General features: G+C 32.3%; 1 protein-coding gene across 1 annotated transcript; it reads right to left on the bottom strand.

Annotated features, from left to right (window-relative positions):
- Positions 1–8630: 8630 nt before the first annotated feature.
- LOC111639869 lies at positions 8631–10607 on the bottom strand. Its single transcript, XM_023385821.1, has 4 exons — positions 10242–10607; positions 9523–9591; positions 9169–9258; positions 8631–9008 (listed from the first exon to the last, which is right to left on the bottom strand). The coding sequence occupies exons 1-4, from the start codon at positions 10560–10562 to the stop codon at positions 8907–8909; spliced, it is 582 nt and encodes a 193-aa protein (XP_023241589.1). The 5' UTR covers positions 10563–10607; the 3' UTR covers positions 8631–8906.
- Positions 10608–12267: the final 1660 nt, after the last annotated feature.

Below are 12267 nucleotides of genomic sequence, written 5' to 3'. Positions count from 1 at the left end.
ATTTATATTTCTTAAGCCCATATCCCGAGTTAACTCGGGCTGCGCGTGCAACTGCGCAGTCCATATCCCTAAATATCTTGAGCATGGACTTTAAGGCCCGTTAAAAAAAGCCTTGACTTATAACTTTTCCGAAAATGTATGGATCAGCATATATACATCGTTATCTATGATCTGTGCAAATTTCATGAATTATTTTTGTCGCGAAAATATTTTATGACGATTTATCTATATCAGTGATTCCCAAACTTTTTCGATCCACCGCCCTCTTTGTTCCGTAAAGTTATACCCAACGCCCCCTAACCCATTTTCTTTTGTGTGAGAAAAGGATTGGAAATATTCTTAGGAAAACTTTTCTATGAATCTCACACTTTGTGCCCTTACTGTACATTGTTCTCAACATCTGGAAATCATTAAACGCAATGTTTCCTCTTATCAGCCCCAATTTTGCCTTTGGTCACCGTTCAATACCCTGCCTCCAGTGCCTCCTAGATCTACTCATCGCCCAGAAGGGGGCGTTATCGCCCACTTTGAGAAACGCTGATCTATACTAATATTATAAAGAAGTAATGTTTGTATGTATGTATGTATGTATGTATGTATGTATGTATGTTAGTTTGTATGCAGCAGGTAATCTCCGAAACTACTCATCCGATTTCAAAAATTCTATCACCAATATTTAGAATGGAACTTCAGGGTGGACACAGGCTGTATATTATTCCGTTAAGCATGGGAGATGGACAGTTCTTTACAGTAAGCCTTACGGGGAAGGCTTTACCGTAAAGAACTCTGCTTCTATTTATACTATTTTAGATGCGGGTTTTTGCGTTTTTATTGCGTTTTAATAAAGTACGTCAAGAGAATGTACACTAAGAACAATTTTTTCGAAAAATTTTCGCCCACAGGGAAAGTGTTATACATTTTGAGCCACAACAAGGCGTGGCGGGGTCTGCTAGTTAATTATATTATTAAACAATATTAACAATATTGCGATTATTAACAATAGCGCGATTTACGTAATTAATCGCGCTATTGTTTTTTTATGGGAGTGTTTTAATCAAATTAATTAAATCGTTATAAACTTCTATTTCACCGATTTGACTTCGGTAAACATTTTAAAAACGGTATTGCAGTGTTTCTCAACGGGGACGATATCGCCCCCATATGGGCGTTTTTCCGTGTTGAGGGGCGATTTGTAACAATTTATATTTTGGGGGCCGAAAAAAAATTTTCTGGACGATAAAGTAAAACATTATATTAAGAATAATTAGATATTTTATTCGTTATATCTACAATAATTAAACAAATAACATTATAGTAGTCACTATTCTATTCAATGCAGTACGAATTCGCTGTTAGTCTTGGCCCTCGGCATCGGAATTTTGTAGTGAAGGGGTCTATACTACATTGAAGGGGACAATGATTCGTTAGAGGTTGAGAAACACTTCGCTATTGGATGTTTTTTATGACATCAGCAGGTTTTTCTTGTTTTTGGTTCAGTAGAATTTTTTCCCCATACCTTTTTTTTGGTCCCCTCATAATTTAATAGCATTAAAATCGACAATATTGTGTTATATTTGGACAGATGCTCCCCTCCTGCTTTAGACCAATACTCCCCTGAAGGGTACATGAGAACTACCCGGAAAAGCAGACTCAAGCTGTTCTTAAGGTCAACCAGTTTTTAAACAATGTAGACTGCACGTGTGAAATTTCACGCCTTGTTAAACGAAAGAATAGCAATCCTTACAGCTATATTTCTCAAATAAAAGCATTTATTTTAAATTATATATATTTTTTATATACTTTTTCTGTAAAAACACTTTTTATTTCGCAAGAATTATTTCCCAGAAATTTTTTTGGATGTTAGATTTGCGTTTAAGGGGAAATAATTATTTCATACAAAAATAACTTTTTTTGGATTTATTAGTTCTATTTGAATCGGAACATGGGTAGCAAAGGAGTTAATATACCTGGAGACATACATAATATTGCGATTCGGACTCGTTCGTCCCTCCTTAGCAGGTATTTATGTTGTACATTAATTTCCAAGCTTTGTCCATTCGTTCTCAATTCCACAGACGTTCAATTTTAAACATTAATTATTAACAGTAAACATCTCTTTCTGTTCACTTTGAGAAGTTGAGACGAGGAGTAAGTCAAAGTGAACAGGAAGAGATGTTTACTGTTATTAATGTTTAAAATTGAATGTCTGGTAGAACTGAGAACGAATGGAAAGTGTGGAAATTAATGTACAACATAAATTGGGAAAGGTGGTGCAAGATGGGGTCATGGGGTAAGACCGAGACGTCTGTTTATTTGTGGTTAATGTGAATTTATCTAGCTGTTATTTGGGGAAATAAATGTCAACCTCAAAAGGGATTATGGGAGAAGAGAACGTCCATATCGCTCACTTTGTTTGGAAGCAAGACATGTTTCAGCAATACTTCATCTAACTTTACGCCAGCTACAAAGTTTCTACAAAGTAAGTATCAGTGTAAACTGTTACATTACCTTTTACACGAAGATATTATGGTATTCGAAGTAACCTTTAAGGCTGTAATTGTTTTGAAGTATTGAACTGTAGTTTTGAAATGAAGTTTACCTGTGTTTGTAGTATGAAAAGTGTACCTTGGGGCAAGATGGGTTACCTTACTAGCTCCAGGTTGTACTTCTGGATTCATTGACCATGAATATGGCATAGGCCATATTCATGGTCAATGAATCTTTCATGGCATATGCCATGAAAGATTCATTGACCATGAATAGAAGATTCATTGACCATGAAATGAATAGAAGATTCATTGACCATGAATTGACCATGAAAGATTCATATATATGGCATATGCCATGAATATGGCATAGGCCATATTCATGGTCAATGAATCCAGAAGTATATTTTTGGAGGCAGACTTTATTGCTGAACAGATGACAGACAGGCCCCTTCAGCAAGGGTACGCCTAACAAGAAACAAAAGACAGAATGCCTCTATATACTCTATATCGAAGTTGGGCTAAATGTAGCCGTTATGATAAATGGACACACTATTCTTGTACCAATATTCAAGAAAACGACAGTTTAACCATTTTAATTTGCCCTTCTTGTATGTAAAAATAATATCCCCATCTTACCCCACGGGTGGAGCAAGATGGTGCGTTTACATATAATTTTAAAATATTAAATTTTCTTGTTTTTAAAAGCGTTTTTCAAAAATTAAATTTTGTATTATATATTACCAAATGTTGTAGTTGCTGAGAATAAAAAATTATTGTTTTCATCAAAGTAGTTGCCATCTTATGACATTTCAAACCTTAACGTTCTCATCTTGCCCCACCTTCCCCTACCTGCTGAGGAGGGACGAACGAGTCCAAAACGCAATATTATGTGTGTCCAGAAATATTAAATAAAACAAATTTCTGATCTGTAAAACTTTGTTGCATTATCTGTAAAGCCAGTCTAATAAGTCCTGATATTAGAAAATACGTACTAGTAGACGAAAAACATTTATAATAAACCAAGGACTTTGAGGCATATTAATTTAAATTTGGTTTTTACCGTATTCGTTAGCTTAACGATACTACTCAGAATTGTTCTCCATTACCGGTCCTGGATAGAATACAGTCGACCCAGTCGACCCAGTGACTCGTACAACATGGAATTCATATAAAATGGAATTATCAACAGTGTTATAGGGGGTCGACTGTAATTGGAAGCGTTTTGGTTTTTAGCTTTCACCAGCTAAACTGCGTGTGATTGCTGCTCTGTAAAGCGCATGCACAAATGCCTATAATCTGGTTGCTTTACACCGTTCAAATATTTTCGTCCTGGAAGCTGTCCATATTCCACACTACAGAGCTTCCGTTGAGAATATGCATATACGAATTTATATAAACCACCACTATACCCAGCAGAAAACAATTAAATATGTAATCCAACACCTTATTTTTCGCTGAGAGATTATTTTTAATTAAAACAAACGTTTTCGATCCATTCATTGGATCATCTTCAGGCTAAATAGAACACTTCATAAATAGAACTACTCGTTTAAATATTCAAAAATACAAATAAACCGATAACATAAAAATAAATAATACTTGTAAATAATACAAATATTCAAAATAAATAACATAATATCATTACTAAATAATAATATCGTCTGCCTAACTATATAGAGCTTATTATTTCATACTAAATTTCCTGCGCTTTTTTTAAGCTTTTAACCGCAAACTTCCAAGCGGAAGGAAGACCCTCCGCATCTCTTGCGTTAATACATTTTTCTTCAAGTTTGCTTCTATAGATTTCTATCTTTTCAGCCGTTCTTGCCAATGCCGGCGAGTGTATCTGTTTCAGGATTTCGGCTTTATCCCAATGTANAAATATTTTCGCCCTGGAAGCTGTCCCGTATTCGACAATATAGAGCTTCCGTTGATAATATGCGTATACAAATTTTTATTCAAATATACAATAGCAATCTTATCGTTTTTCTTACATGTTGTATGGAAATTTGTAATAAGATACATAACGCGTTTATAATAAAATATTAATTTTAATTAATCCAAAATTCGTTAATTAAAATATGAAAATAATAGCGCAATATGTATTTATTTTTTAGAAAATACAAGGGAAGCTTCCACCGCTTCCAATGACGGCACGCCACAGCAGAAAATAGTAAGTTAGAGTCCACATATGATATCTCTATAGCAGTTTGGTACGAAAAATATAACTTCGACAGGTATTTCCAGTTTTCGGCAGACTTCTTACAATTGCAGTAAACAATTTTAACTCCAAATATCTGTAATGACGTGAAGACTGGTCGTAGAAAACACAAAATGCACAAACTGCGCTTCCAGTAACCTAAATACATTTTTTATTTTTAGCTACAGAAAGACGAAATGTAAATACTAAGAATTTTAGATCTGATCAGTTTTGCGGACCTATTAAACATATTTCTGTAAAGTAACCAAATGCGGGTTTTCTTCAAATAGAAAACAATTTTTACTACGATATTACGCAAACACTTAATTTGCCTTATTGCATTCAGGTTTTTCTATTCGCCGATGCAATTTCATCTTTTTGTTAGTGAATGTATTATTCTGATGCTTTAAAATCATGTTTATTTACTTTTTAAGATTTAAATATTCTGATATAAGTAAGTATTCTAATTATTGTTTATCTGCTGGAACCTTGGGTAATTTAAAAGAAAATCAGATGCTTTTAAGAGATTGTTATTGTGCATTTCCTATTTTACTATTGAAAGCCACAAATGAGGTTTGGACACATAACTGTGATACAAACAGAAATCAATCGTTTGTATAATATCCTATTCAAAAATATTTTCTTTTTTAAGAAATTCTGAATTTGTTTATTTTAGGGCTGCGGATATTTACAATGAATTAGTGAATTAACAGTTAAATATTTTAATTGAAATGAAGTTAATTTATAAACTTTGCAATTTTTACATATAAAATTTGATTGCTCAAACTACCACTCTGTGGCCATACCCAGCGCACGCAAACATATTTGTTAATCACTCATAACATTTTTTTAAAACTCTTTCTGCCCTGTGGTCACTGAGGGGCCTCTTTTAGCAAGCCCATTATCGGTTCGGTCTATTCGACAATAAAGTGGCTAGGTTATCACTTTATTGCCCAAACGGACAATAAAAATGGCCGAACGGACAAAGTTGTCACCTTTACTGTTCCGCCATCCACACGCTATCATACGTAAGTAATAAAATTAGGTCATCTTTTCGTGCATATTAAATACACGAAATGTTTGTGGTCCGCTTAAATTAACAATACTTGTGATTAATTTGGTTCGCCAATCAGAAACTTTGGGAACCAATTGCATTAAATAATTTCTAAGTTGCTGATTTTGTTTTATTCTTTCTAAGATACCGTTTTCAATCTGCGGTCAGCAACTGAATGTAGTTGTGGCAGGCATATTTTCTGGTTACTTCCAGAATGTAAATCAGTAAAAGAAAATTACAGATTCGCCTAATAATCTGCTGTTTCAATTAACCGATTTCTTAATAATTAAGTGGTTTACGATTAATCGATTAATTTTTCTTTAATTAATAACTTGTCTGGAGCCCGATTCTTGACTGTTGTCCATAATATCAATGGTTCGGAATTCAAAGAACAGAATACTGTACAGTACCTACGTTGCGTAACATGAAACCGCAAAGTCTAACAACCTATAAATTCACGCGTGATGTGATTTCGAATATGCAACGTTTGTTGCTATTGGATATTGAACCTTCGAAATTATCGAAAGTATCAATAGTGATGACTCAGACCTGTGATTTATTTCGCGAAGTATGTTTTAATAGAACGGAGTGCTGCGAAATGATGCTAGGTGTGCCACGGCACAATGCCTCCGAAAGAAGGAATTATGATGTTGATTCAAAACGGACAATGATTTGCCTATTACATGGTTACTCTCACTAAATTTTCTTACAGAAGAACTTCTAACACGCTTCAAACTTTTACGTATTTACAATCATATTTTACAGAACGTATGCACGCGTTTACTTACAAACACCTACTTAACATGAAGTCTGATTTCGGAGGCAAGTATATCTAGCAAAGGGTCCATGTAGACGATCGACTATCGGAAAACTGGCCCTATTTAAGTGTTACATATGTGAAGAAGACCCGGAAAATTCTGCGTGTCCAGCCCGTTCAAGATTAATGAACCCACGGCCAGTTCGTGTTCAGTGGTTTTAACTAGTCGGCCATTGGAAAGAATTTGATAAGTCTAAAATATTATTCTAAAATATACAGCTGCTGATTTAAGGATTGAAACAGACACTACGGAATGCTGGAGTTTAATTAATTCGATAAAGATATTTTGCAGTAGCGTAATTAGTATGTAATGTTTTAGTCAAAGTCAAAGGCTTTCCTAATAACTTTAGTCTACAGCATAGAAATAGGCATCTCTATATTATGGTTTGGGTAAGATGCCTACCGGATTTAAGAGAAAAAATGTACTTTTTCTGAAATATTTTATTATAAACTTAATAAAATTTAATTACTTTAGGCGCCTACTAAAATCAAAACAAGAGAAACTGCTGTCAATGAAAGAAAATATGTTGAACAAGACTTAGTTCTTGCAGCTTAAACAGATAATTAGGAAGCCAGCTGAATTATTATGAAGCAAGCAAAGAAATTAAAATTACATATTGTACTTTTTTACAGAAAACTTAAAGATAATAATTTAGCAAAGAGAGCAGTTGGATCAAATTCATTTTATGTACTTAAAATGAAAAAAACACCTGTGTATCAAATAATTAAATTACAAAATCGAAACAAGTAAAGCGGATTTGATTCGATATGCGACGTGCAAAAATGGATGCATGAAACATGTACTGTACAATATATGTAAAGAGTATAATGAATGTGGAAAGCATAAAAAACCTCATAAATAAAAACACGACATCGCATTTTTTAACTTTATTCACTTTTATTAATGAAATCTAATTCTAATAAATTGTGGCGTAACATCCGAATGTTACCGTCACAATTTATTAGGGAGCTAACTCATCTATGTCATAATTTATAATAACTTTAAACACTACATACAATTTATATATAAAATATGTATATACTTACATATATATGTGTAAGTGTGTGCGCACATATATATGCATCAATTAACACGTAAGTAGACTAAAATTTTTAGTACACAATAAACAAGAAATTAATAATTATTATGACATCAGAACATATTAATAAAAGGTGATAATAACATAAAATAAGAAAGTAAACTTAGATATATTTTATAAATTTACTGGCGCATAAATTTATTGTCGAATGGAAATACAGGTAACCCCCGTATAACACGGTAGTTACGTTCCAAAAAATTGCCGTGTTATGCGAATCCGTGTTATACGAAACAAAGAACTAATACGAAAAGGAGGGTTAGGTTCCAAAAATTAAAATCATGCTAGTATATTTTCATAATTAAGATAAATATCTTCATTAAAATTTTTTAAGTGATACATATTAACATAAATTAAACAATGTTTTCTTCGTCATCACTAAAAACACTATTACAGTAATTAACCGAGAGCGTTTTCTTTTTGGCAAGTTATCCTTATCCTCTGAGCATTTTTCTGCATTATCTTCAGATCCCCTTATCCTCTGAGCATTTTTCTGCATTATCTTCAGATCCATGCTTTACATTTTGCAAAATGTATGTAATTTTAGATTGCTTGCTTATAGTTAAAAATTCTTTATAAATTTCCTTATATGGTGCTAAGCACTTATGAAGAATAAAGCAAGTATGGAAAAAGGGAAAAACATTCGGCAACATAAGAAGCGCAAGCGTCGCGATCTGGCAACATTGAAACAAGTTTCGAGAAGGACCACGTGTATCGACAGAAGGCGAGGAAAGAAAATTTACATACTTAAGTACTAAAAGGTCACGAAAATTATAATTTTCGTGAACTATTATTACTTAAGTATGTAAAAATTTATTACCTTTCCTGTTGTACGAGGGTTTTACCCAATTCTCGAACCGTGTCAGAGTGAATCCGTGCTATAAAAGTACCGTGTTATACAGGGGATGGTACCAATTCTCGAACCGTGTTAGAGTGAATCCGTGCTATAGAAGTGCCGTGTTATACGGGGGATGGTACCAATTCTCGAACCGTGTTAGAGTGAATCCGTGCTATAGAAGTGCCGTGTTATAAGAAAATTACCTGTAGTAACTTTTTACAAAATAGTCGACAGTCAAATCCTGAAGTTTCTAAGAAATATTTGCTTTGACTTTTTTTAGATTTCAGAGTTTTTTGATAAGTTGGCAATCGATTTCCTTTTTCTAACACAAAAATACCTCATTTCTTTGTAGTAAGTCTGCTGTTATTCAAACATTGAAGTCATCCTGTGGGAAAATTTAATTTAATAGCTTTATTGAATCAAATCTCTAATTTCAACTTTACAAGAAGGTGGTTTCTTCGCAACTAAAAGTTCCGTCAAAACAGACAGCGATGAATATACGGAACTCAGAACCTGTAAAACAATATTTACAAAATTATTATATATACCAAAAGAAAGTTACCTATTTACTACGATTCTTTCAATAAAATAGATTTGTAAATTATGTACTCAGTTATAAATAATATTTTTACCACTTTAATAAAGTCGAACGGAATATATTGAACGAACTTACTCGAATGAAAAAGTTTTTTTTCACATAAAAAAATCCACCGATGCTTATTCCAAATGGAGTTTTACCGTATCTTTTCATAATGTTCAGCATCTTTTAAAGGAAAAAAGTTTAATAATATTAATAAATTTTTAGACCGATAAAAATGAATTGAAATACATTTGTATTACTGGTACTTTTGAAACCGTGCTTGTAGTTATTAGTAGTAATTCAAACACAAATAATTNCTGATGATGGCCCATGAAATGGGTTGAAAACGTTTGTTTAGCTTAATAAATGTGCTTTCTCAGTAGTAAGGTGTGTTGACTTTATAATGTTAAAGAATCTGAGTTTGAATAGGAGAGTAATTTGTATTACCTTCATTTTGGTCTCTAGAGGTAAATCAGCAGAACACAATTTATCGATTTCGATGAATTTCCTGTACAGCTTGAAAAAATTAAAATAATCATCATAAACAAAATTGAGAATGTTAAATTAAATTTTTAATATAATAATAATTATTATTATAATAAATTTATTTTATTAATATTTGATTCTCTTTTGAACAGCGTGCTCTCAGATAAGCTTAACCAGTCTTATTTCATTTAAGCTAAAAATAGCCTGTTGAATAGGCTGAAAACGTTAGTTTAACTTTAAATAAATTGTCTCAGCAACTTAATGTGTATTTTGCTGGTTTATTAATAATTTTCTGAGTAAGTTTTGTTAATAGCTTTAGATAATGATTTCACTGATATTAAAAGAGATTTGTACTACAGTCTTTAGTTGTAATAAATTGTTAAATTTGTATGTACCTGTTGGAAAAACTTAAGTATAAAACATATAGTTAAACATTTTTTTTTTATTACAGAAAATTCTGTCATTTTTAATTAATTGTTGGAAACATCTTTTATTTTCAGTCGTTTATCACGTTAACCGACTAATAAATTAGAATAACTTATTTACTCATTGTTCATAAATAGATTATGAATACTATTAAAATTTCATTTTAATTAATGAAAGAATAAAGATTTTATTCTACAAAAAAGTTTCTAAAAAGATTTACTTAATAACACAGGATAGATTTAAATTCTACTTACCAAAGATGTAAAACGAGATAGTTGAAAAGATTCAACCATAGCTACGACAACCAGAACTACCAAAATAAAAGAAAATACAAGACGCATTACACCATCAAGTTCAAAGAAAACAACTGCGCAGAAGAAGAAACTTGTCTGATACACTCCGCAACAATATACGGCTGGTAGATATGCTTCACAAGCTAGGTTTACTTCTTGTATATAAGTCCATAAATCCCAATGAGTCTCAATCAACGTTTCGATTTTATTCTTTAGAAAACTTTCGTTTTTTGTCAATTCATCGACTTTATCAGACAAATAATTGAATCTCTTTGACACCATGACGGCACCTGCACCTATAACAAGAATACAACAATCTAATTGTCCAATTCCGTAAATGCACATTAATGTGATATTCAGATTACAGAATGCCAGTTCAAATTCGGAATTATTTATCTCTTTTAAAGTAGGATAGAGAAATAAGTCAATTGCAATAACAAATGGAATTATTGTAAAAAAGAAAAGTGTAAGTACAGCTATAAAAAGTATTTGGATTTCATCAGCCATTTTTTCCTCTCCTTCGTATCCACTGTTGTTTCTAGAAATGTAAACTCTCTTTCTTTTAAAAAAACTGAATTGAAAAGCTAGAAAAATACCAAATGTAACTAAAATAAATTTTAAGAGAATTTTATTATTAGGGAACATTCGGATCCATTCGACACACACCAAATTGTCTGTTACTTCTTGTGCAGTAAGTATTATGTTAGTCCACATAAATATCTCTATAGCTGTTTGGTACAAAGGATATAACTTTGACAATTTTTTGGCAGGCTTCTTACAATTGCAGTACGCCATTTTAATTCCAAATATTTCTAACGACGAGAGGACTGGTTGTAGAAAACATAAGATGCACAAACTACGTTTTGTGTCACCTGAAGCCATCTTTTACTCTTACCTATCCAATGACGTAATGTAAATGCGAAGAATGTTAGATTAGGATGCAGTTTCTATTCCACGATTATAATGCAAAATACTTCGTTACATAAGTCAATTTAGCTTCTGTTATAAAAGAAGATATTTCTGAATATGACGCAAACGATGGATTTGGGTGTTGTATTGTCATCACGTGACGTAAGTGCATCGGTGGCCTTCACTAGTAAATATACAGTATTATGTTACTGCATTAAACAATCTTATTTCCTGTCTAAGATTCCAATATTGTAAAGAAATTATCGTCATTTGTCTGATTTAGTATTTTGCATTTTTAAATTTGTATATGATGGAATAAATTAAAGAAAAATAAATTAATATTTTAATAATTCAATTTTAGTTTTATTCGAAATTGTAGTTTTTTCAGACAAATTTATGTTATTATATAATGAAAGTTTAATCATAATTTTTGTCTTTATAATTAATTTTAATTTATTTATAGAATTATTCATCACAGAGTGATTTCGCCATTTGTACTTTTAATTAAATATTCGTGTGATTATCGCATTCTCAATCGAAATACAACATAATTTTTATGTAACTTAATTTTCTACTGTCGATTTATGTTTTACTTTTGAAATACAGTAATACCCCGACTTACGCGAACCCGGAGTTACGCGATTTTCAAATCTCGTCGATTCGTCTTTTGTTTGAGCGCCACGCAACTCTTGATCACTCACTCCCCCCACACTATTGTTCAGCTTACATGTTCGGATGTGTCGCGCGGAATCCACACATAGCTACACATGTGTTATTTATTTCTGTGTATGTTATATCTACGGAGACTCGAGAGACTCTACTATGTCATCCAAACGAAGTAGAACTAATTCTGCTGCATCAAACAAAAATGAAAAGCTTTATCTACGGAATGTAAAGTTAACATTGGGTATGTTCGTAAAGTCGAATGAGTTAAACGAGAATGACGTCATCGTTATTCCTATTTCGTTAGACTTTTCGAACGATTCGTTACTAACGCGTTTAACTCGTTTGACTTTACGAACGTACCCATTATTAAAGACTTCGATACAAAAATGAAAATTTGTGAATTGGCAAAGAA

This window comes from Centruroides sculpturatus, unplaced genomic scaffold, assembly GCF_000671375.1.
Source record: "Centruroides sculpturatus isolate CEXI.00-Female unplaced genomic scaffold, Cexi_2.0 scaffold863, whole genome shotgun sequence".
NCBI lineage: Eukaryota > Metazoa > Arthropoda > Arachnida > Scorpiones > Buthidae > Centruroides > Centruroides sculpturatus.
Note: the sequence above shows the minus strand (reverse complement) of the source record. Positions and strands in the feature narration are given on the sequence as shown.